At 47.2% G+C, this 23990-nt stretch overlaps 14 protein-coding genes across 14 annotated transcripts; 6 read left to right on the plus strand and 8 right to left on the minus strand.

Annotated features, from left to right (window-relative positions):
- Positions 1–653: 653 nt before the first annotated feature.
- Positions 654–1609, plus strand: Bathy06g04620 (histone chaperone asf1; the record flags this gene model as incomplete). Its single annotated transcript, XM_007512640.1, has 2 exons — positions 654–689; positions 929–1609. 2 exons carry the CDS (start codon positions 654–656, stop codon positions 1607–1609), a joined length of 717 nt encoding a protein of 238 aa, XP_007512702.1.
- A 237-nt stretch (positions 1610–1846) lies between these two features.
- Bathy06g04630 (glycoside hydrolase family 31 protein) lies at positions 1847–4609 on the minus strand (the record flags this gene model as incomplete). Its single annotated transcript, XM_007512360.1, has 1 exon — positions 1847–4609. One exon carries the CDS (start codon positions 4607–4609, stop codon positions 1847–1849), a length of 2763 nt encoding a protein of 920 aa, XP_007512422.1.
- A 441-nt stretch (positions 4610–5050) lies between these two features.
- Positions 5051–6550, minus strand: Bathy06g04640 (predicted protein; the record flags this gene model as incomplete). Its single annotated transcript, XM_007512556.1, has 1 exon — positions 5051–6550. The coding sequence occupies one exon, from the start codon at positions 6548–6550 to the stop codon at positions 5051–5053; it is 1500 nt and encodes a 499-aa protein (XP_007512618.1).
- Positions 6551–6716: 166 nt separating this feature from the next.
- Positions 6717–7865, plus strand: Bathy06g04650 (predicted protein; the record flags this gene model as incomplete). Its single annotated transcript, XM_007512550.1, has 1 exon — positions 6717–7865. One exon carries the CDS (start codon positions 6717–6719, stop codon positions 7863–7865), a length of 1149 nt encoding a protein of 382 aa, XP_007512612.1.
- Positions 7866–7989: 124 nt separating this feature from the next.
- Bathy06g04660 (Methyltransferase type 11) lies at positions 7990–9048 on the minus strand (the record flags this gene model as incomplete). The annotated part of the gene is made up of 1 exon (XM_007512705.1): positions 7990–9048. One exon carries the CDS (start codon positions 9046–9048, stop codon positions 7990–7992), a length of 1059 nt encoding a protein of 352 aa, XP_007512767.1.
- A 539-nt stretch (positions 9049–9587) lies between these two features.
- On the plus strand, positions 9588–10910 carry Bathy06g04670 (unknown protein; the record flags this gene model as incomplete). Its single annotated transcript, XM_007512339.1, has 1 exon — positions 9588–10910. One exon carries the CDS (start codon positions 9588–9590, stop codon positions 10908–10910), a length of 1323 nt encoding a protein of 440 aa, XP_007512401.1.
- A 163-nt stretch (positions 10911–11073) lies between these two features.
- On the minus strand, positions 11074–11943 carry Bathy06g04680 (unknown protein; the record flags this gene model as incomplete). Its single annotated transcript, XM_007512323.1, has 1 exon — positions 11074–11943. The coding sequence occupies one exon, from the start codon at positions 11941–11943 to the stop codon at positions 11074–11076; it is 870 nt and encodes a 289-aa protein (XP_007512385.1).
- Positions 11944–12522: 579 nt separating this feature from the next.
- Positions 12523–14307, plus strand: Bathy06g04690 (2-oxoglutarate/malate translocator; the record flags this gene model as incomplete). The annotated part of the gene is made up of 1 exon (XM_007512361.1): positions 12523–14307. The coding sequence occupies one exon, from the start codon at positions 12523–12525 to the stop codon at positions 14305–14307; it is 1785 nt and encodes a 594-aa protein (XP_007512423.1).
- A 253-nt stretch (positions 14308–14560) lies between these two features.
- Bathy06g04700 (predicted protein) lies at positions 14561–15586 on the minus strand (the record flags this gene model as incomplete). The annotated part of the gene is made up of 1 exon (XM_007512629.1): positions 14561–15586. One exon carries the CDS (start codon positions 15584–15586, stop codon positions 14561–14563), a length of 1026 nt encoding a protein of 341 aa, XP_007512691.1.
- A 359-nt stretch (positions 15587–15945) lies between these two features.
- On the minus strand, positions 15946–17388 carry Bathy06g04710 (predicted protein; the record flags this gene model as incomplete). The annotated part of the gene is made up of 1 exon (XM_007512431.1): positions 15946–17388. One exon carries the CDS (start codon positions 17386–17388, stop codon positions 15946–15948), a length of 1443 nt encoding a protein of 480 aa, XP_007512493.1.
- Positions 17389–18047: 659 nt separating this feature from the next.
- Bathy06g04720 (predicted protein) lies at positions 18048–18944 on the plus strand (the record flags this gene model as incomplete). Its single annotated transcript, XM_007512583.1, has 2 exons — positions 18048–18113; positions 18285–18944. The coding sequence occupies 2 exons, from the start codon at positions 18048–18050 to the stop codon at positions 18942–18944; spliced, it is 726 nt and encodes a 241-aa protein (XP_007512645.1).
- A 116-nt stretch (positions 18945–19060) lies between these two features.
- Positions 19061–21091, minus strand: Bathy06g04730 (tropinone reductase; the record flags this gene model as incomplete). Its single annotated transcript, XM_007512750.1, has 1 exon — positions 19061–21091. The coding sequence occupies one exon, from the start codon at positions 21089–21091 to the stop codon at positions 19061–19063; it is 2031 nt and encodes a 676-aa protein (XP_007512812.1).
- A 204-nt stretch (positions 21092–21295) lies between these two features.
- Positions 21296–22657, minus strand: Bathy06g04740 (unknown protein; the record flags this gene model as incomplete). Its single annotated transcript, XM_007512610.1, has 1 exon — positions 21296–22657. The coding sequence occupies one exon, from the start codon at positions 22655–22657 to the stop codon at positions 21296–21298; it is 1362 nt and encodes a 453-aa protein (XP_007512672.1).
- Positions 22658–22881: 224 nt separating this feature from the next.
- On the plus strand, positions 22882–23964 carry Bathy06g04750 (predicted protein; the record flags this gene model as incomplete). Its single annotated transcript, XM_007512414.1, has 1 exon — positions 22882–23964. One exon carries the CDS (start codon positions 22882–22884, stop codon positions 23962–23964), a length of 1083 nt encoding a protein of 360 aa, XP_007512476.1.
- Between the last annotated feature and the right edge of the window lie 26 nt (positions 23965–23990).

Genomic DNA, 23990 nt, shown 5'->3' on the forward strand with positions numbered 1-23990 from the left:
ATTTTTCTTCAAACATTTGCCTCCTCAAAACAAAAAAGAGTGAAAAAAAGGTAGTTTATTTTTTTGTTTCTCTCTCTCTCTCTCTCTCTGTTGTGTTCCACAGTCGACTGTTTTCGCTATGCCATAGCTCTCGAACGGAAACAGAAAGAAACAGAAAAACGAAAAAACGAAAAAACCTCTCGATTTGAAAAGGGACGGGTGTATCCCATACGGTTTCAAAGTATACGTTGACAAGACGAACGATCTCATCGTCTGTTTGAATAATTTTCAAACGCATCTTCACTCTTTCCAGCGCGCGTGCGGTGATATAGAGTACACACACACACACACCAAAGGGAGGGTGAAAGAATACACGACGCGCGAGTAATACATCGGTAATACATCGGAAGAAGAAGAAGAAGAAGAAGAAGAAGAAGAACAGGAAGAGCGCGTGTGAGGAGAAGGGAAGCGCGAAAGAAGAGAGCATAGGTTAAACGATTCAATAAACGAAGCTCTCATCATCGCAACGCAGAGAAACGGCAACAACTTTTACCGAGAGAAAAGAGAGAAATCCAAATCGATCGAATCAAAAGAGAAAGAGAAATAAGGAGCGAATAGAGAACAATAGAGAACAGCAGAGAAGAAACGAATAAAACAGAAAAGGAGGAAACGTAATGAGCGCGATTAACATCACGCAAGTCCAAGTGTTGGTACGCGTTTACTCTCTTTCATCACTTTTTTCTTCGCCTTTCGCCTGCTGGTTTTAGACAGAAATTTTGAAAAATCTCGCTCTCGTCTCAAAGGCGAAAGAGGTATGCCCTTTTGGCGGCGAGCGAGCGATGACGATTGGGAAGACAGCCGGTTTCCTTCTCTCGATTACACATAAACTGACACGTTTTTATACGCATATTCTTTCTTTCTTTCATAACTATAATAATAATAATAACAGGACAACCCGCAATATTTCCAAAACCCGTTACAGTTTGAAATCCAGTACGAGTGCCTGACGAACCTCCAAGACGACTTGGAGTGGAAGCTCACGTACGTCGGCTCCGCGGAGAGCGATCAACACGACCAAATCTTAGACACTGTTTTAGTCGGTCCTGTCTCGAGAGGCGCGTATAAGTTTGTGTTTCAAGCGAACCCACCGGACGCGACGAAGATTCCAAACAGCGACATCTTAGGCGTGACGGCGTTGTTGTTAACGTGCTCGTATCAGCAAAACGAATTCGTGAGAGTCGGGTATTACGTGAACAACGAGTACAACGACGAGGAGTTACGGGAAAATCCGCCATCGGTACCGCAGTTAGATAAGATTGTGAGGAATATTTTAGCGGAGAAGCCGAGAGTGACGAGGTTTCCGTGCGAGTTTGACGCCGTGTCGATTCCAACCGAAGACGGAGGGAACATGCAGATGATGCAAGAAGAGATTACGACTGAAGGTTTTGGTAACGAGAACGTTGGATTTGATAACGGGAACACGGTTATGGCTGCGTTTGCAGGGGGGTACGTTGACGAGCAACAAGCTGGTAGTTCGTACGAGCCGTCGCAGACTCAGTTTCAACAAGGCGTCGAGTGCGGCGCGGACGCGCAGCAACAGCAACAACAACAATCGCAACCGCTTTGGTGATGTATACTCGTTCGCACTACCATATTATATACTACTATTACAAATACAGAATCGAAAAAGGGAATATAGATAACCATAAACGATACAGCTAAATACAATTCGAAAGTTGCAGCGCTCTGATTATTAATAAAACATTTCAACTACTAATACATTCTTTATATTCTCTCCTCCTTCTAACCTTCTCGTATGCGTGATTTTGCTATGTGTATAATAATGATGATGATGATAAATCTGTATTTAAATGACTCTCACGAACGCTGGAATGTCGTAAATCCCAGCCTCGTAGCCGCCCTCGATCCATTGCCCGCCCGAGAAAATCTTCTCGCCGTCAAACTCTTTCCACTCACCTTTCGGCAAATAGACCTCTCTTCGTCTCTGCTTATCGTATACGACGGGCGCGACGACGATATCGTCGCCTAAACAAAACTGATCGTTTATATCGAACGTGTTCGAATCTTCCGGCGCGAGCCACCACAACGGTTTGCAAATTGGCTGCAACGTTTTGGAACTTTTGATGGATAAATCTTCGATTAAATCAATCAGTTTCAATCGAGTTTTCAAAATTTTATTCGTCGCTTCCGAAACGTCTTTACCAAACTCCCAAGGCGGGATGGAGAATTGCATGGCGGGCATGAAACAGTTCGCTTGCGCCCATCGCACGAATAGCTCTTTCGAGGGACCTCCGGCGTATGCGTTACCACCAATCATATCCGGTAAACATAAAGGATACCCGACGATGGAAGATGTCAACAAGTGCGGGATTAAGCTTCGCAATCCGTTCGAGGTGGTCCAGGAACTAAACGTATCGCCGATTCTTGTCCACACTCCGGAATTCGTGGAGTGATGACCACTCCTCACTTCGCAAAGCTCAAACGTTTTCGCGATTTCAGTCGACCATAACTTCGTATACTCGGAAGGATGTTTCATGGGAACTTTCGTTTCAAATTCTTTCGGTAAGAAACACGGCTCTCCGGCGTCGAATTTAAAACCGTCGATGCCGTATCGCGTTTGTAAACTCTTCAACCCGTTTAAGAACCATTCTCGAGCATCTTTGTTGGTTAAATCGATCGCAACAACTGGTGTCGGTTGCCACCACGAAAAGAATCCCGCTTTTGAATGTCCGGGAGTTAAAACTTTTGACTTTACGAAGTAGCCGTTCTTCACGCCTTCTTTATACGCTCGCGTGCCTTCGGTGACAAACGGAGTCACCCAAAGCGTCACTTTAAATCCTTTCAAATGTAAATCGTCTACCATTGCCTTCACGTCTGGGAACTTTACCGAGTCGAATTCTAACTCGCCGTACGCGGACGACCATCTATCGTCGATTTCCATGATTGATCGTTCGTATTTTAACTCTAAAATTTCACTCGCGAATTTCAAGACTTTCTCTTGGTCCACCGCGGTTTTATACCTAGACCAGGTGGACCATTTTGGTCCTCGAACGAGCGCGGTATCGACCGCTTGCGTGGGTTTTGGCATGGATTCCAGCACGTTTTCGGTCGCTTCTCGAACGTTACGTTTTGCGAGCATCGCGACGCGCATAGAACACGTTCGCGTTTTTACGTTTTTTCTGTTGTTGTTGTTCTTCGTTTTCGCGGCGGCGGGTGTTTCCTTCTCTTCAGTCGGTAAGGACAAGTTGCCCATCGGATCGATATTTTCTGGAAGTTGCACGTGCGTTTTCTCGCTTTTCCAACCAACCAGTGGGTGCTCTTGGGAGAACGCGCCGTATTTAGAGTCGCAATATCCAGACCGAGACTGTAACCGTAATTTTCCGTCGCCTTGTCTGCTTTGCGAGGTGAGCGGCAACGCCGTCGGTCGCAAAATGTTCGCCACGCCGGTGTGAAATTTTCGTCTCGATCCGTTCGGCGTCAACGCTTCAAAGAACGTGTTTTCTTTCGGTGCATTTAAGCCGACGTGGAAAAAAGAGGTTTCCGGATCGGCGACGATGGCAAACCCCGTGGACGTGACCCAATGATTTGAAACTAAGGTGTTGATTCCGTGCGGCCCGAAATCGAACGGATAATGCGGGCCGACTTCTTGACACGCGCCGTTCAGAGGCCACTCTTGCCGAACGAAATGCCCACCGCCGAACCATTTCCCGCTCGATTCTACATCAGTCACGATTTCTGCCATTTCCACGGAGTACTCGTTCTCCTCGCTGGTTTGTACGACGTAATCGAGAATGAATCCAGAGGTTAAATTATCCGTCCATTCTCTTTCGTCTTTCGTCAAACTTCCTTTTGCCGATAACGGTTTGATCGTCAAAGTGGACAACACTTTCTTCTTCGTACTACTATCAACGTTGCTCTCAAAACCGTCCGACTTGCTTCGTTCCAAAAACTCGACTTTCATCGTTGTCTCATCACTCACAATCCTCCCGACACTCTCCGCCCCAGGAGGGACCGTCACCAAACTCCGACTCGTCAACTCCCACTTCGTCTCTTCCTCGTCCTCGAAGTGCGCGTAAAACAAAGAAACGCGTCCGTCTGAACAGACTCGCAATCTCGCGTTGCCATCCAATAAAGTCACGACTCGTCGAGATGTTGTTGGATTCTCCGATGATGATGCGTTGTTCGTTGTTGTCGTCGCATCGTAATTCGAGGAGTATCGCTGTAAGAGTTTTTGTTTCCGTCTGCGTTCGAGTTCGTCGCTCTTTTCTTTGTTGTTGTTGTTGTTGTTCGTCTTTTTGGGTGTTCGTCCTTCTTTATCCAAGTCAGCAGCATTCAAATTCGATGTCACGTCTTCCACCGTTGGCGCGTCGTTCGCCAGCGCGTTCGTCGTGTTTACGTTCTTTCTTCGCTCTGAAAAAGACGACGGACAATTCTTGCTGTTTTCGTTCGTCGAAGATGCGATGACAGAGATGTTTCCACTTTTGCTTTTGTCGTTTCGCTGCGGCTTTGTCGAGACCAAATTCATACAACGTCTTCGTCTCAGAAAAGAAGGCGGCGTCCCTCCTTTCCCGAAGAGTCGTTGACCTCTCGAGGAAAAGGACGGCTGCATTTTTCCTTTTTTAGTATTATTCCTTTTTGTTCTCTCTTTTTGTTCTCTCTTTCTCTTCTTCTGTTGTCCTTTTACGATCTCGACTTTTACGACTTTATTACGATGATGTTTGTGTGTATCGTGCGATGTTACGTGTTTTTATCGTTTACGTGTCTCACGCGCGACAGCGTAGGAAAGATGAGAGATTTTAATGATGAGAGTAATTTTAATAATTTTGTGGCAACGAACGACGAACGACGCTTTTTCACGCAACACCGTTATCCAGTCAGTTTTTTTATCGAGAAGAACTTTTGTGTTTGTTGGGAAAACGAACGATGATGAGTTGTTCACGAAAAAAATTTATTCAACAAAGTACCCCTCACATCAAGCACGAGGTAAAGACTACGTCAAAGTGTACTAAGTTTACCTCGGAACGCGCTTATGATACTCTCTCACTAAAATTCACTCTATTCTCCTCTCTTTCAATGTCTCAAAAACGTTCTTTTTCACTGCGTCGTACCTTTGTAAAAACACTTTGTACTCGTCGAGGTCCCAGGTCGCGTCGACTCTTCCGCCCATATCCGAGTCGATCGTGTTCGGATGAAACGTCGCGTTCATTTTTTTCGCCGCTTTTTGTTTATCGCCTCGAGGTTGAACGAAACGGATTTTCGATTTGGTTTTCACGTCTATGAATGGAGAGATGAGTTTCCAAAAGACGGAGAAGACGGATGGCGGATCGTAGCACACGGCTAAGCCTAATCGCTCCGGGTAGTGTTCTTGCATGATGTGCAACGTTTCCATGCTCGTGCGCCACGGCGGGGAGAGTTTTAACGACCACTTTGTAAAGTTAATCAAGACGCAAATCTGCTCTTGCGCTAACGCGGGTATGTTGGAGGAACCTCGAACGATGCGTTCGCCATTCGTTCGCCACAACGCGTTCTCGAACGTGTACACCAATAAACGAATGTTGCCGTCGTGTTCTCGAGTGTTTTCTCGCGACGGTCGCATGACGATGATGCGTCGACCGGATCGATCTCTCCCCGAACGGTACTGTTTCCCAGTCTTTAACTCTTCTTCGATATCTTCAAAAGTAATCAGCTCCGGTTTGTATTCTTTCCTCCACAGCAACGTTTTCTTTAACATTTCAAACGCTTTCAACACGTCCCATTTCCTCGCGCGCAAGTTTCTCGCCAACTGCGCGTCCGAACAGTACATTTTCAAAGCGTCCGTGGATAACAACTCCTCCTTCTCCTCGTTGACCAACTGACGCAGTTCGGCTATTTTCGTTCGCTCTTCGACGGTAATGAGCGACTGTTGCGAGAGCGCGTTCGAACCCGCCGCGGGTTGTTCTTTCGCCACAATCGCCGTCCTCTTCGCCTTCTTCGTCTTCTCCGTAGTAACCGTCTCCGCTCCGAAGGTCTCGTCGATGCTCACGCGCTTCACCAGCGGCGATTTCTCACTCGTCGCATTCGCATCCCCCGCAAGGCCTTTTCTGTCCTTTTTCCTTTTTTCGTTTGGCGTGAAATCGTCCACCGTAAAACTATCCTCCTCTTCTGGGTTCATCGTCACCGAGCGCGAATAGTCTCTCTTGATGGTTTCCTTCTTTTCCTCTTCGTTTTCCTTTAAAACGACGTTTCGATGTTTTAAGAACGACACCAACACGCGAACGCAAAGAAGAAGAACAAGAACGAACGCAATCACAAACGCGACCAACAAAACCGTCAAAACATCCTCGTTGGTTACATAATATTTCCTCTGTATCAAACGAGATCTTCTTAAACTTTCCACGATCCATTCCCGTCGCTTGATTTCTCGCGAGATTTGTTTCAGATTTCGTTTCCCGCCGAGAACGGTCTCGAGGAATGTTCGTCGGAGCGATGCGATGGATATATAATCAGCAAAAGATGACTTCGACGACGAGGAGGAGGATGTAAAAGTCCACGAAAGCGCTCGTTTTTTCATTCTTCCTCTTCAAATTGTTGTGCGTATCGCTTCTTCTTCTTCTTGACTTCTTCTTCTTCTTCGAATGTAAAATGTGTTAAAGTGGAGCAAAAGAAGGGACGAAATTGCTCCAAAATCTTTCCCGCACATCATAGTAATAGTATAGAGCATTAAAATGGAAAAGGAAATGTCCGCCGAAGAAGAAGAAGAAGAAATGGGTGGAAATGTTGTCGTTGAAGTGCCGCAAACGTCTCGCAAAATCGTTTTCGCCTGTCGCTACGACCAGTGGCACACACATTTCAAACGCTGGACGTTTCCGTCGGTAACCATCTCGCCTTTACTCGATTCGGACGTCTTGTTTTTGCTCAAGGATGAAGTAAGAGTCGAGGAGAAGAATAAAGCGGCGATGCCAGCGAGGACGAGGGTAGATGTGTACGATCGATTGGCGATAGACAGCGCGTTCGATGAAGACGACGAGTTGTTTATTACGGACACTAATGATACTAATAAAAGTCCAAGCGAGAGTTTGTTAACAGCCATCGCGAAAGCGATAAAACAGTTGGGAGGAAGCGCGCATCCGAAACTGACTTGGTCGGCACCAACCGACGCGATATGGTTGACGCAGTTCAGCACGAAATGTTTAAACGCGGACGAAGTGATGTTGCTTTTGCAATCGAGCGATCGAGTGGCGCACGATTTAGACGGGAGCGCGTACGCGTGCTGTCGCGAAGACGAGGACGAGGACGAGGACGAGGACGAAGATAAAGAACGACATCAACAAGAATTTCATAGTTTAACTTTACGGAAACACTCGGTGTCGCTGGAGTTATCGAGAGAATTTAGAGTGTTCGTGGTGAATGGAACCATCACGGGCGTCTCGCAGAGAGACGTGACGTCGTTTTATCCGTTCTTAGTGAACGAGAAGAGTAAAATCGGGTGGACGATTGAACGCTTTTGGAAAGACGAGATACGGCCGTCAGCGTGGCACAGGAAGATTTGCGGCGATGGGAGCGTAGCGTCGACGGAGAAAAGAAATGCGTTTTCGAATAAAAACGGGTATTGCATGGATGTGGTGCTTTCCAACGATAACGAGAAAGTGCGCTTCATAATCGATTTCAATCCGTTCGGCGGCGCGACGTTACCTTTACTGTTTTCCTACGACGAACTCTCCAACGACGACGGCAACGAAATCGCGTTTGAAGTGAGGGTCGTTGAGACGCAAGGTAAAGTTTTGCCGTCGAAAGGGTTTGGCGTGCCGTTTGATTTAGTCGATACGAGCGAACATTCAGCCATCGCGGAGTTTATCAAAAAGCAACAGGAAAAACAACATCAATAAAAGCGATACCTGGTACGAATAGAAAAGTAGAGTAGAAGTAGTAGTAGTAGTAGTAGTAGTAGTTGACAACGCGCGCGCATACATCGAAAGAACATATCATAAATATAGTATCGCAACATCATCGCTATTTTTGAACTTCCAACGCTTCTAGTAACCCGCCAGCCTCTTCGAATGGTCCCCACGTTACTTTGGTAAATCCAGCCTCTCCGACCAACCTCTCCACGTCTTGCGACCAATCGCACCCTTTTGCCATTTTCTTCACCATCCCACTCGTCGCAGATTGATACGTCGATAACAACGCGTTCTTTTTTGCTCTCGAGTGTTCGAACAAGAGTAGTTTACCTCCTTTCTTCAATACTCGTTTGGCTTCTCGCAAAGCTGCGTCTGGTTTTTCAAACACGCACATGGAAAACGTATCCACGACGTAATCGAACGTCTCGTCCTCGTACGGTAACGATTCCACGTTTGCAATTTCAAACTTTACGTTTGTGTTCTTTCTATCGTCGCTATTATCTTCTATATCTCTTTTTTCTAACTCTCTGAACTTCTCCTCGGCTTTCTCCAACATCCCCGGAGATAAATCGATGGCGGTTAAACTCTTGACTCGTTTATAATACGGTAAGTTCAATCCAGTCCCTACGGCTAGCTCTAACACGTCTCCTTTTACACGTTCGAACATTTTCGTCCTCAGTTGATCGATCCCTAACGTTTCGACGACTCTTTTATTCCCGTCGAGATCGTCGTACGTTCGCGAGTACGCGTCGTAGTTTTCTTTCATTTTATTATTTTCTTCTTTGTCTTCTTGTGCACGAGCGGCGAAGTTGTTGTTGTTTTTGTCGTTCGTCGCATCCAAGAATACCAATTGTGCTTGCGTTGACATCATTACAATCGCGCCTGTTTTCAGCACGCCTTCTCGTCTCGAAATCGTTTTGTTGTTGTTTCTTTTTCTGTCGTCCTCATTCTTCTTCTCTCGCGCTGTCGAAGCAGCAGACAAAGAAGAAGATGATGAATGTGTTTCGTAACAACTGCAACAACTCCTTTTATTAAAACTGCTTCTGAAGATGCTCTTCTTAATCTTCTTCTTCTTCTTCTCGAAAGACAAAGTTTTTGTTGTTGTTGTCGTTGCTACTGCTACCAACGATGACGACGATGATGATGGTATTCTCGGGATTGTCGTCGTCATCATCGGGTACGTATCAGCGGTATTATTTTTGCGCAAACAACAACACCAACAAAAACGTGTGATGTTGTGTTCGATACTAAAAAAGGCACACAACGAAAGAGAAAAGATGATGAGAGCAAAAAGCACAAAAAGAACAAAAGAGTAGCACACACAAAAGGGACGATGAGTGATGAAATTGTTAAAATCGAGCTCAAATTTCACACCATATGTACTCTATTTATATGTGGACACACGCCCTTTCCAAAAAAGGATATATATACTTCTGTACTTTTTGTGCGCTCTTCTGTGAACTCTCGGCTGACTTTCACGCGAAAGAGTCGCTCACTTTCTCTCGTAAAATTCGCCGTCGTCGTCGTCGTCGTCGAGTTGTTCGTGTTGTTTGCGCGCGCTCGAGGCACGAAAGACGAAAAGAGAGCCTCCTCCTCGTGCTCGCGCGCGCTCTTTAAGAATTAATGGAATTATTCGTAAAGATGTTCAATTTGGAACGACGACGACGACATCAACAACAACAACGTTTTCACCGTTGCGTGTTGCAAAAGATGTTGATGACGATGTTGGCTTTTATCGTCATCAACAACAAGAATAACGGTGTTGTACACGCGCACCCGTATTTAATTGGCGATACTCAATGTACTACGCCGCATCCGACGACGAGACGACACGCGCACGGCGCGCCGACCGAGGATGCGTCGATAACGTTCCTCGTGTCGTGGACGAACCCGGAAGGGTCGAACGCGGAAGCGCTCGGGGAAAACGATCCAGAACGAGTGATACCGGAGAGTTGGTCGGTTGGTGGGAACAAGTATTGCAAATCGTGCAGACTGACGTTGACTGTGAGACATACGGATCAGCAAACGTATAAAGAGTTGGTGACGGTCTCGAGCGGGACTTTGTTGGAGCAAGGTAGAAATATGGACGGACAGTTGAACTACGGCGACGGCGCGAAGTGTAGCGGGAAACGGTACGACGCCGGTTTTCAATCGAACGTACATCATTACATATGGACCGCTCCGAATGGGGACGTCGGGCCGATTACGGTGAAAGTGACCGGAGCGAGCGGGCAAACGAGTCAATTTAAGACCAACGCGGTGACGTTGACGTACGACGAGGCGATAAAAGAAGCCGTAGAAAATAGCCAACAGCCGAGTGCACCGCCGGGCGCGGTGAATCCTTTCGAAGGGTTAACCGACGATGAAGCCGTTCACGGATCGCAAGGGAAAAGTAAATCGGTGAGAATCATCGTCGCGCACGGTGGGATCATGTTGTTTTCCTGGATGGTTTTTCCGCCCATCTTATTATACGCCGGTCGATTCAAGGAGAACATTTTCGGCAAACACTGGTATCTCGTGCATAAGTATACGGTGACTTTAATGATGTTGTTCGTAGTCACCGGATTGATATTAGCAAATCGGTACCGAATTGATACGTTGGGGAGACTCAAAGGTATCATGCGATCCAGACACGGGATTGCCGGATCCGTCACCGCGTTTTGCTGGTTCGTACAACCCGTTCTGGGGTACTTTCGACCGCCGAAATTTTTAGAAGTTGGAGGCGGTGCGACGACGACACCGAACCTGAAGAGGACAGTCTGGATGTGGATGCATAGATCCGTTGCATTGGCGTCGGTGTTGTTTTCCATATTCGCCGTTAGAACCGGGTTGAAAGACCACGACCCGGAGATGACGTTTGGCGAAGAAGCGATTGAAGAGATTTGGAACTTGAATTTCTTCATCACGTACGTCGTGCTTGCGTATATTTGCATCCCGATTTTGCTCGAGATTTTGAGTCGCAAGAGAGGGAAATCGACGAGACAATACTCACACATGGAGCTTGAAATGGGCGACTTGGAGGTGGATACGTAGCGAGATTGGTACCTGGTAGTGTATAAATATTGGTGTGTAAGCATGGATAAATAATACTGTATATATGGCAAACATGCTTCTCTACTGCGTGCGGCAACTCTTCGTGCTTACAATCTGCATCAATAATAACAGTAATAATAATACATGATCAATCAACCCGTGTCTATGTCGTCTTTTTCTTTTTCCTCTTCAATCTCAACTCTTTCTCCTCTTTCGCGTTCATCTCGTCCACGCGATCATCGATTTCATCCGCCAACTCTGGCCAATACAACAATACGCCGAATAATACTTCCAGCCACACGTAAAACGGTGCGTATAAACTGGTTTTTATAAATGTGGGTATAAAGTACCTCACCCCGCCTCTGGCTAAAGTCGGTCTCCTTTTTTCAATCACGCCGTGCCCGACCACCACTTGCATGAACCAACCTCCAAACCATCCGTATTTAATCACTTGAGGCATAATCGGCGTCCACGAATACATACACGCGATACTCATCAATGTGCTCGGTATCCCCCAACACATGAGCCACAACGTGGCGGCAAAAAAATCTCTCGTCGATGCGTAACAAATGTAAAAGAACGCGCACGCCGCGTGCGACATCGTCGGTTTCGCGAATATATACAGAAGATGATTGATGCCATACTTCTTCGCAAAATCGTATGCCATATCAACCATATATTCTGGCACGGGTATTTCGTATCGTTGCAAATAGCACTGTCCGGTAAAAATCAACATCGGCATGGTCAGTAAGTGTAACCATTTGTTCGCAAAGTTTTGGTGCTTGTGAAAATATTCCGCCGCATCGTTCACGAAATTTTCTTTGATAATTTTCTCCTCGTTTTCGTTTTCCAAAATCCCAGCCGCAGTGAACATCTCTTTCGCTATTTGCTCCGTCGTCGCGCGTTGCGAGAGCTCTTTTTTTCTATTTTTATTCTTATTCGTTTTTTTCTTGTTCGACGATTCTTTCGTCTTTTCGTTCGCGTCGTTTGCGGGTGGTGGCGTTGGTGTCGCCGTCGTCGTCGTCGTCGTCATCTTCATGTCGTACGTTGAGTCCCTTAATTTGATTACTTAAAAAAGTACAGAGTATCAACAGAATAGAATGACGACGACGATGTTTTTCAGTCGAACGAAGAAGCGCACAAAAGGAGCGCTTATTTATATAACGCGCCGCGCGTAAAGTTTCTCTCTCACTCCTCTCTCTCTCTCTAAAATCTCTCTTATTCTCTCTTCAACAGATGAGAAGAAAAGAGAGACTCGAAAGGCTGTAAAACTTATATGACGTGATGAGAAAAAGAGACGAGAGAATAATAATAATGGTGACGCAACAACGACGAAAAAAGATCGAGGATGACGCATTTTTTTGAAAGGCCCGAGGAAAAAGCTCCCGTCAACAAAAAAGGACACTTTCAACGAACGTTTTTTAACCTTCTTCCTAATGTGTGGTGCTTCATAAAAAATTATTCATCGTACAAATTCTGTTGCTGCTCTTCTGTTTCGAGAGCGCGCACTGACAACAGATCGTGTAATAATAATCTACGAATAAACCAATAACAAATATATAAAACGATACATAAAAGAATGAGTTCTTCTCCGTCTGCGATGATGACGACGATGAGGAGTACTTCTTCTCTCATCGCGACGACGAATTTGAATTCCCGATCGAACGTTATTAACAAGACGAATAAAGTTGGGGCATCATCATCAGTTGGTCACGACGGCGCGAAAAGAGGCGATCGATTCGTTCAAAAATCGTTCAACACCGACGACGAGAAGAGTAACGCGAGAATTACCACCTCTTCTTCGCAACAAAAACGGTTGACGTCCCAACAGCTCGCGTTGTTTGCCGCGCACTATCACCACCACGCCGCCAGTAACAACAAAAGACGAGGGCAAAAAACCAACTCGACCAAGGGTAAAAGCGACGCGAACGTCGTCACGTTTGCCGCGGCGAGTTCGAGCGGCAACTCGGCTTTGGTGAATGGCAAAGGTGCGAACGCGAAGAACCTCGGGTATTCGGTTTTGGCCGGTTTACTCTTGTGGATCTGCCCGGCGCCGGCTGGCGTCACCGCACAGGCGTGGCATTTGTTCGCCGTGTTCGTGGCGACGATTGTCGGGATCATCACGCAACCGTTACCGTTGGGTGCAGTAGCTATGATTGGTCTCGGTGTATCCATGACGACGGGTTTGTTGCCGTTTTCTGCGGCCTTTTCCGCGTTTGCTAGTGAAATTCCGTGGTTGATTGCGATTGCTTTTTTCTTGGCGAGAGGCTTTATTAAAACCGGCTTGGGGAACCGCATCGCGTATTACATCGTCTCTTTGTTCGGTGCCTCGACTTTGGGTTTGACGTATTCCCTGGTGTTTTCCGAAGCACTTTTGGCGCCGGCGATCCCTTCGTTGGCGGCGAGAGCCGGGGGTATTTTCTTGCCGTTGGCGAAGGCGTTGTGCGTCGCGTGCGGTTCCGATCCGGCGAATAAGACCGAGAAGAAGATGGGAAGTTACGTCATGACAACTGTCTTCCAAACGTCCACGATTACTTCCGGTATGTTCATCACTGCGATGGCAGCTAACCCGTTGTCGGTCAACTTGGCCGCTGCGGTTACTGGTATTACAATTACCTGGGGTCAATGGGCCTTGGCGGCTTCCGTCCCGGGTTTGATTTGCTTGATCCTCGCGCCGTTGGTGTTGTACGTTTTGTACCCGCCAGAGGTGAAAGATTCTCCGGAAGCGCCGGCGAAAGCTAAGGAAGAGCTTGCAAAACTCGGTCCAATGTCCGGTGACGAGAAAATTATGTCTTTTGCGCTTGGTTTGACCGTTTTACTTTGGGTCTTTGGCGCCTCCGTCGGCGTCGGCTCGGTTGCAGCCGCGTTGAACGGCTTGACCATTTTGCTCGTTTCCGGGGTCATCTCCTGGAAAGAGTGCTTGGCTGAAGGTCCGGCTTGGGATACTTTGACCTGGTTTGCCGCGTTGATTGCGATGGCCTCGTACTTGCAGAAATACGGTTTGATCCCGTGGTTTGCGGATTCCGTCGTTAAAGTCGTCAGTGGTATGGGCTTGGCCTGGCAACCGGCGTTTTTGGTCGTCGTATTGTTGTACTTTTACTCGCACTACCTCTTCGCATCTGGTGCGGCGCACATTGGAGCAATGTATACGGCGTTTTTGTCCGTCTTGATTGCCTGCGGCGCACCGCCGTTGGTTTCTGCCATCATTTTGGGTATCTTCTCCAACATTATGGGATGCACCACGCACTACGGCATCGGCTCGGCGCCGCCGTTTTTTGGCGCCGGGTACGTTCCCTTGGGTACCTGGTGGAAGATCGGCTTTGGCATGTCCATCATGTACATCACCATCTTCTTGGGTGTCGGATTTCCATGGTTTAAGATTATCGGTTTGATGTAAAATATTATATATTATCATCGAATCGTCTCTTTCGAACACAAAATGCTTCATGATTCATTTTGGACTTTATTGTATGCATGAAAAAGATGGCGGCTTCTACACACAAAACATCTCGCAACGACGTTTTAATAATACATCCAATACACACACACACACAACATTATCAGCTTTATTACTATTAATAGTACGAACATACAATTTACAACATTGGACTCTCTCTTTCTATATTCTCTTTTTTTCTTTCCCTACTTTTTTAAGAGCGTCGATAGAATTCCATATCGGCTTTCATCTGCTCTTGGTTCACGTTCTCAATCGTTCGGTAGCTATCTCGCATTCTCTTCCCGTTTTCCACGCTCCCTCCCGGCGGCACCCACACGAACAATGAATATAACCTCCCTCCGTACACGGTGATCGTGGCAAAAATATGCCCGAATGATTCCGCGCCGACTAAATCGTAATCCGCGTATAACTGCCCGGGACGGCCTCCCTTGCCTTCCTCGTCTGGCTCTATTTTTCCAATGTATCGATCGGTGATCGTTGGTTCCCCATCTACAACGTAAATTGCATCTTGCAACGTGTAATCGCTCAGCGCTAAATCTTCAAAAGTCCCCATTCGATCCTCTTTCAGCTTTGTGTACCCCGGCAACGTTATGCAATACGCCTTCTCCGCTTTTTTATCCTTCGGGTTCACCCACCTCGCGTCGGTTCCGTTCGTCGATTTCTCCGTTTTGTTCACCGTATCTTTCTCGTAATTGGATGGGATTTCGAAATAATACTTGAACTTATCGAAGTTATTATCGGACCCGCCGTAGCCACCGTAGGAAGAGGACGAGGTCGCTTCGCCGTAGAAACGCTTGAAACCGTCTCCCAAGTCCTTTGGGTTTTGGATGATTTGTCCCGAGCTGTCCGTGTTTTCTTCTCCCGCGTGTGCGACGCTCTTCTTCTTGAAGGACCAAACAGGAGATACACAAAGAGTATTTTCAAGAGTCGTCGAGGAAACGATCGACGGAAGCGAGGCCGCGGTCAAGGAGAGCATTAATCGCCGCGATGATGAACGAATCTGTTTTTGTTGTTGGTGTTGTTCGTTCGGCGACGCAGATAACGAAATCTTCTCACCGTCGTCATCTTTTCGTTCCGAAGAAGAAGAAGAAGAAGAAGAAGACGCAAAGAGAAGGAAAACGCTTCCGCGTTGCTTGCCGCTGTTACATCTCGCGTTCGCTGTTGAAACCTTCAGCGATGATACCGACGACAATTCGCAGGAGGGCAGCGTTTGAAACATTTTATTTCTTCTTTATCGAGACCGGTGAACAACAGAAAGAGAGCTGTTTTGTGACGAAAGAAAGGAGACAAGAACGACGCCCCCGCCTCTCTTCGCGGAAGAGCAGAACGTTAAAAAGCGATTAAGTTATTATTTTGTATTCATTTTAATTTCAAAATAAGTATATATGTTTTTAGTTCTACAGCAACTTCCATCTTCCGAGAACGATGGAACGTACCAATACACACCACTGAGCTCCTCCTTCTCTCCCCGCTCTCTTTTTTTCTCTCTTTTCCTTCTCTCGAGAGAAATCGCACCTCCTCCTCTCTTTCACTCTCTCTTCACCTTAATCTTCTCTAAACGCGCAGTACCATCTGAATTTAGTTCAAGGACATCGCGGTGTTGGAGGTTTCGTCGGAACCAGCCAAGACGGCGCCATCCAAGTACGCATCCGCCAATTGGACTCTCTTGACGTTTTCTTGCTCGTTCTCCAAAGCTTTGCCGTATTCGAGCAAGATTTCAATGGACATAGCCGGCGCGTCGAAGGACACTTCTTCGCCCTTTCTCACGTTGACCAATCTCTTGCCAATGTTTTCGAGGCCCATTTCTTGGATGAACTCTCTGACCTTGTCGTCGTACACACGAGCTCTCAAGGCGCCAAAGAAATCGATGGATTGACCGTCGAAGGCTTCGACCAAGGAGCGAACGTCCGCCTCATCGACACCATCAGCCTTGAAGATACCGTTGGCAATACCAACACGATCTTCGAAGGTCGGGGCCCAGTAGAACTTGTCCATACGACCATCACGAACCAACGGAGCGTACAAGGTGGAGAAATCGTTACCGGTGGCGATAACCGGGACTCTCGGGATTTCGACAACCTCGTATTGGCCCGGCAACTGAACGTTCGTGGGGTTATCCGCGATGTTCATCAACGTGGCGTTAACCATTTGGTTGTTGACGGTGTATTGCGTGGTACCGCCCATTCTACCGGCCCCGGCATCGAGATCGTTAATGAACAAGGTAGACAACTTACCCTTCTTGACGATGTCGGACGCCTCGCGATAACGTTGACGAACCAACTTGGCCGGCTCACCGGCGTTACCGGATTCCAATTCACCAGCAGACATGACAATCGGTGAAATGCCCAATTTGGCGAAGATCAAGTTCGACTGGAAAGTCTTACCTTGACCCTTACCACCCCAGACGCCCAAGATTAACGGAACCTTGATCTTCGGCAAGTCCATAAAGTTCTTCGCGACGTGCACGGCGGTCTTGTCCAAAAAGGACGGGGAGATGTAGTAGTTGTTACCATCGACGGACAAGTTGTCCAAGTTCTTTTGGCCTTGGGAGATGTAGTCCGTGGAGGACATGACGGCGTTGTGCGTACCGCCCATACCGAAGCCACCTTGAAACTTGGAGTCGACCATGTCTCTTCCTCTGGCGATGTCTTGTTGGTCGTCGGAGATGTCCTCGTCCATGCCTTTCCACCTGGACATTTGCACCTTGGAGCCGTTGGTGACCGAGGACACCTTGGAGCCGATGAAATTCTTACCCGCGAGGGAGCGGGTGTTGACCTGTTTAATAATAACACGAGTGGCATAGAAAGAGATATCTAAAGGTGAGTATACTTTTACTAATTTTTTTTGTAAAATGGATAGAAATTTTTCCCGTCGCACGTGTCGTTCTGAGACCAAAAAAGGACACGTGTTCCTTCGCTCTCTCAAAGAACCACTACGGCGAGTGGTCCCTCTCGAATTTAATCGCGCGTTTAAGTAAAACTCTCTGTTAAACGCGACATCGAGAACGATTCCTGAACGCATAAAGAAGGTGCGCGCGAGTATAATTGATACACATTTACGCTCGCTTTTCTCGTTCGTGCGCGTCCTCGAACCACTGCGATGCGCTTTCCGCGTTCACGATCTTGTCTCTCGCGATGGGTAATCTATCTTCTTTCTTCTTCTCAACTACCGAGAAGAGATTATAGAGAAGACAAAATTTTCGCGCCAAAATCGGTCCGCCGCGCGTACTCCTCTTCTCACAAAGATGCGAACGTTGAATCGAGCGAGAAGAATGAAAATCGCGACAAAAAATATAGAACACTTACCGCAGTCGTAGATCCTAATTGCGCGATAGACATTTTGAGTATGTGTATTATGTGATTGGATATTATAAAAGTGAAGATTCCAGAATCTTTTTTCTTTTTCCTTCTTCTTCTTCTCTCGTGGCCAAGAAACAAAAAATCTTGTTGTTGGTCTTTTCGGATGAGCCACGTGGTGAAAACAAAAAAGAGGAGATTGAAAAAAAGCAAAAAAAATTTACACACAGTCACCATTTACTTTCTCAACTGTGCCAGAGAAGAGTCGCACCAACGTATTCGAGAAAGTTTCCTTCTTCTTCTTCTTGTTTTTCCGAAGGCACCTCGTCCTCACAACAATTAGAGTATTGGACAGACAGAACAAACAAACTCTCTCTAACTAAAATGAAACGCTTGTTCGGAGTGAAAAAGACGGTGGAAGCGCCTTCGTTGGAGGAAACGACCGGCAAGGTAATACTTCTCTCTTCTTTTCGTCTCCTTCTTTGTCTTCTTCTTCTTTTTTCTTTTCTCGTCGCGCATCCAAAACTCATTATTCATCTCCGAGTCCAACACCACAAAACAAATTGAATTGACATCTTCATTTTCATTCTCTTCTTCTCTCTAATATTAAACAAATAAAAGTTGGACGCTCGCGCACAGTCAATCGACCAAAAGATCAAACTGATCGACCAACAATTGGCAAAATCACGAGACCAGATTAAGAAAATTCGACCCGGACCATCGCAAGACGCGGTAAAGAAAAGAGCCTTGATTATCTTGAAGCAAAAGAAAATGTACGAACACCAACGAGACCAGTTGTATTCGCAACAATACAACGTCGACTCGGTGGCGTTCGCGACGGAAAACGCCAAGGCGACCGTGGATACGGTGCGAGCGATGAAAGCGGCGTCGAAAGAGTTGAAGACGCAATTTAAACAAAAAGAATTCGATATCGATAAAATAGACTCGTTGAACGACCAAATGGCGGATTTGTTAGAGTATAACGAAGAGGTGCAAGAGGTTCTCGGACAGTCGTACGCGACGCCGGAGGATATAGACGAGGACGGGCTGATGGACGAATTAGACGCGTTAGAGTTGGATTTAGAAGAAGATTTGGAAAATGAGATTGGAAATGGGGAGATTCCGAGTTATTTAAGGGACGACCCTTTACCGGCGGCGCCGGAGGAAAAACCATTAGGCGCGATGCCAAACGCGCCGAGCGAAAAAGTCCCGGAGGCGCCCGCACATGCTACCAACGCGGGAGAAGTACCACCACAGAAAGAAACCGCGGAGAAAGTTTGATATATATATATTATCTTATAGCAACATAGTAGAGAGTATTAATGTAGTAGGCCTTAATTACAAAACAATAACGATAAAATAATAACATCAATCAATCAATCAATCGAAATTTATTATTAACGAGCTAAAGGTCCGACTCGAGCGCAGTCGCCTTGATGCGCTTCGCACAACAAACCACCATCGACGGCGATGATTTGCCCGTTAATGTATCGACTGCATGGCATGGCCAAGAAAGCAACCGCCGCCGCAATATCTGTCACCTCCGCTGCACGTCCTAACGGCGTACTCTTCTCCGCCTTTCTCAACGAGTTCGCGTTTGCTTTCAACGCTTTCGCCAACATCTCCGTTTTGGTGACCCAAGGGGCGACGCAGTTTGACCGCACTTGCGGGGCCCATTCACACGCGAGCGTTTTCGTGAGTTGTGCTAAAGCTGCTTTACTCGCCGCGTAAGCGACTCCAGAACCGGTGGATGATAAACCAGCGACTGAGGAAACGTTGATGACGGAAGGATTTTTCGAAGATCTGTATAATCTTTCCGCAGAGGCGACGCACATGAAGTACGGCGCGGCAAAGTTCACGTCCATGATTTGTTGGAAATCTTCAGCGGTTTGCGCGGTAATCGCCTGTCGATTGTTCCAACCGGCGTTGTTTACGAGAACGTCGAATGAATTTGCGCCAAAAAACTCATCGCACATGAGTAAAACTTTTGAGCGGCCTTCTTTCGTCGTGATGTCGGCGTCGATGCCAGACACTTTGTTCGCGCCGAATTTTTTCCTCATTTCCGAGACGGCCACATTCACGCTCTTTTGCGTTCTCCCGCACACGAAAACTTTGGCGCCTAACCCCAAAAACTCCTCCGCGCACGCGCGTCCAATGCCTCGAGTGCCCCCAGTGACGACAATGCGGTGGTAATCCAACCGCCATCTTGATTGCGCGGCTGTAGTGGTGGTGGTAGCTTTGGCGTTGGTAGTAGTAGTAGCGGTAGTTGTTGTGGTAGCGGTACGAACGGGCGCTGAAGGAGGACGCCCGATTCCTTGATGTGGTTTTTGTCGAATTTCGTTCGTTGTTGTATTTGTCTCTACTGATTTCTCCTTTGGCGGTCGTCCTCGACCGCGCTTTGACGGTGTTTCAATGACTTCACCGAGACTCGGCGGCGGCGGCGTTTTACGAACCGCCGGTTTAAACGCGCCATTGCGCGAAATCGGTACAAACTTTTCCGCGTACGGCAAACCCATTGTCAACGTCATCGCTCTCGATACGTTTTCGTTAATCTCCATAGTAGGGAAGGATTCGAGTGCGTGGAGGTTGACGTCTCGAGAACGTGATTGTTTTTTTTGTTGTTGAGGTGGCATCACTCTCGCCGGGTTCTTCCTCGGTCGTCCCGGACTCTTCTTCGGTAGATTCGCTACTGGCGCAGCCGCCGATGGTTCTTTCCTTGGCCTCCCCGGTTTTCTTTTCTCCGTCGTTTGAGTAGACTGTGGCACAGATCGCGATTGTTTTTTTTGTTGTTGAGGTGGCATCACTCTCGCGGAATTCTTCCTCGGTCGTCCCGGACTTTTCTTCGGTAGAATCGCTACCGGCGCAGCCGATGACGGTTCTTTCCTCGGCCTCCCCGGTTTCCTTTTCTCCGTCAAAGTTTGAGTCGTCTTTGGCGGTCGCCCTCGTCCTCGCTTCTTCTCCACGCCTTTTGACTGGAGCACCAGTCTCTTTAAAACAACATCTTTCGGCAACGCCGGTGGTCGCCCTCGTCCTCTGCCACCACCTCTGCCTCGTCCTCGTCCTCTGCCTCTGCCTCCTGTGGCGCCTCGGTCTAGTCTGTTCTTTTCCGCGGTCGTTATCAACTCAAACTCTTTACGAATAACAATTCCTTTTTCTGGAGCAGCTGAAGTGGTTTTCGGTTCTGGCGTTTTCGGCGGTCGTCCTCTTTTCTTCTTCGTCGTCTTCTTCGAATTCGATGATGATGAATTCACCGATTTAACAACCGGGAAATTCTTCTTCGTAATTGCGCTTTTCGTTTTAAAAGTCGTATTCATCTTCTTCTTCTTCGGTGGACGGCCTCGACCTCTTTTCTTCTCACTTTTACCATCCGTACCACCACCACTCGCAGCAGCAGCAACGCTCGATGTCGGAGTCGTCGTCTTCTTCATCTTCTCCAACGTCTTTTTATTCTTTGAACCTTTTGGCCGTCCCATTAGTATTAGTATTATTATTCGTAATTGAGAGTTGTTGTTGTTGTTCGCGTTGTTGTTGTGTGGGAGAAAATTTTTTTTTTTTTTTATTTGAGATTTTGAAGGCAAATTTTACATCATATGCAAGAGTACCAGGTATATTACATACCCAGTATGATAGTATTAGTTGACAACGTCTACGAAACCTTCTAAAGCGAACAAACGAACCAAGGCGTACAACACTCGATCGCCAAAGATGTCAATTTTCGTCGGTTTCCCCCCACTTTCGGTTTTCGTTTTTCGAGGCCAATACGGCTGCGTTTCCAACCGGTTGGAATCCGGAGACGGGACGCCGTATAAGGTGAGGCGGTTGCATTTGGAGAGGGCGAAGAAGAGAGCAAAGGCGCCAACTGGTGGCGTCTGGCGGATTTTGAAGTTTTCGCCCAGGTCGTTGAGTAACGCACCGGCGGTGGTGTACGCTTCGCGGATGGCATCGGCGAAAGAAGCGTCCAAAGCGATCGCGTGCGTGAGTTGATCTCCTCTTCCTTCTTCTCCTCCGTCGTCGTCGTTCTCATCATTCTCTTCGTCGGTTAAGGATAAAGCTTCTCGAATTTTCTCCTTCGCGACGTCGTCTAAAGCGACCAGATATTTAGCAAACGGCGACGTATATTTCTTCATCACTTTTCGATCTTCGCCCTCGTCGCCGTTGCCCCCCGCACTTTCGTCCTCGCTTTCGCCTTCCATCGAAGAAGAAGAGGTGGTGGTCATCGTCGTTCCAATCGTTACAATCGATTTCTCTTTCACCGCCTCCCCGGACGAAACAATGTCCTCAAAAAACGACGACGTACTGCTACTACTGCTACTCCTACTACCACCACCACCGCTCACAATCCTATACGTCGCTCTCCTCCCTACAAACTGTTCGTACCTTTTCGTCGGCGCGTCGTCCGTCCGAAACACCGCGTCGTTCGCGTCAATCTCGCCGCCTCTCTGCGCGTCCGTCACGATAGCCGCCGTGCCGACTAAAGCGCACGTTTCGTATTGCTTCTTTTTATTATTATTATTATTATTACTACTACTACTACTGCTGCTGCTACTAAATATATCCATCATCGGCAAGTCTTTCATCTTCGTTAAAATACTTTTCGATATCGTTGTTTTTGTTGTTTTTCGCAATCTCTTGAAAGGCGTCTCTACTAAATCGTTCTCGCGCAAATCGCCGAACACATTATTTGTATCCTCCTCCTCTTCGTCGTCGTCGTCTTCTTCTTCTTCTTTTCCTTCTTCTTTTGAAAAGATCATCGGGTTTCCGGGTGGTAACGAAGACAAAGACAAAGACAAAGACAAAGAAGAGTTGTTGAAATGTTCAAAGTAAAATCGCACGCTTTTCGAACAGACGACGGCGAACGACGCGAAGAAAAGAACGACTCCGACCAAACGATGAGAAGATGAGCGCGACGTGAACGACAACGAAGAGTTTGGAAGAACTTTTCTTTTTCCTCCTTTTTCCTCCTCCTCCTCCTCCTGTCGTTTACGTCGAATCATAATCTTCTTTCAAAGAAAGAGTGAGTGAAGAATTTTGGATTTTTTTTCTCAACAAACACACAACGAAAAAAAACATGTGGAAAAAACTTTTTTTAACTACCAGTATAACACTTCACACGTTCTATGAACGCACCTCTCTCTCTCTCTCTCTTAAAAAAATAACTCTCTTCTTTGTGAAGATGACGATGCGTTGAAAAGTTGAGAAGTGAAGAACGTCTTCAATAATGAATACTACCACGAATACTACGAATACGAATACGAATACCAACGATGATGATGATGAAAATTTCCTTCTCAAATCGAGGAAAGAAATGCTCGACTCCTTCCTCTCCCCGGAGTGTGATTTTACGAGAGAGCTCGTGGAACGAGCGGCTGCTGCTGCTGCTGCGACGACCACCACGACCACCACGAGTACGACGACGAGTGCGACGACGACGATGGTACAGTTACACGCACCTCCACTGAGGAGCAAACGAGACAGATTTATGAGCGCGTTTAAAGGACAGATAAAACCGTTGCAAAGCCATCGGTTGTTGGACGAACGGGAGAGGATATTAGCGCTGAGCCAAATGCCGTTGAAATGGAACCGGAGGAAGAAGTTAAAGAAGAAGAATGAGAAAACAAAAACGAACAACGATGGTAATAACAATAAGAATAATCATAATAGCGAGGAGGAGGAAGAAGGAGACAAAATAGAATTAGAGAAAGCGGACGAAATGCATCGGAAAATGGTGTTGACGATTTACGCGAAACTCACGGGAGACTATCGCGAGGAGGAAATCGACGCCGTCGGGAAGCACTGGGAAACGATCGGTTTCCAAGGTGAAGACCCGAGCACGGATGTGAGAGCGTGCGGAGCGTTAGCCGTGGCGAACATGGTGTCGTTTGTATTGTTTAACGCGGCACCTGCGATACCCGCCGCGGCGAGCGCCGCGAGTGGGAACGCGAACAACGGCGTCACGCTCGGCCGAAACGCCGTGGCTGTCCACCGTCTTTCCCGGTGCCCAGGCCAACAGTTTCCAATGTGCGCGTTAGGCGTCACCTTCACCAGCTGGTCCATTCGTGTCCTCGAGAATGGTTTCCTAAACGAGCACATAAACGACCGGAACTCCAAGTTCAACTCCGTCTGGGATTGCCTCGACAGTTATTACGTCGGCGTGTGGAACATCTTTTATAAAACCTGGAAACGCGGGAAGTATTCCTTAAAAGACGCCAGCGCGGTCTTGAAACACTTAGAAAAACACTTAGCGTGCAGAACCGGGGTTAGCAAAGCCATTCGCGCCAGCGAGCGGGTTTTGGATATGTAAATGGATTTCTAATGCGAGTAGAAGTA

Source organism: Bathycoccus prasinos (genome assembly GCF_002220235.1).
Source record: "Bathycoccus prasinos genomic : Chromosome_6".
Classification (NCBI taxonomy): Eukaryota; Viridiplantae; Chlorophyta; class Mamiellophyceae; order Mamiellales; family Bathycoccaceae; genus Bathycoccus; species Bathycoccus prasinos.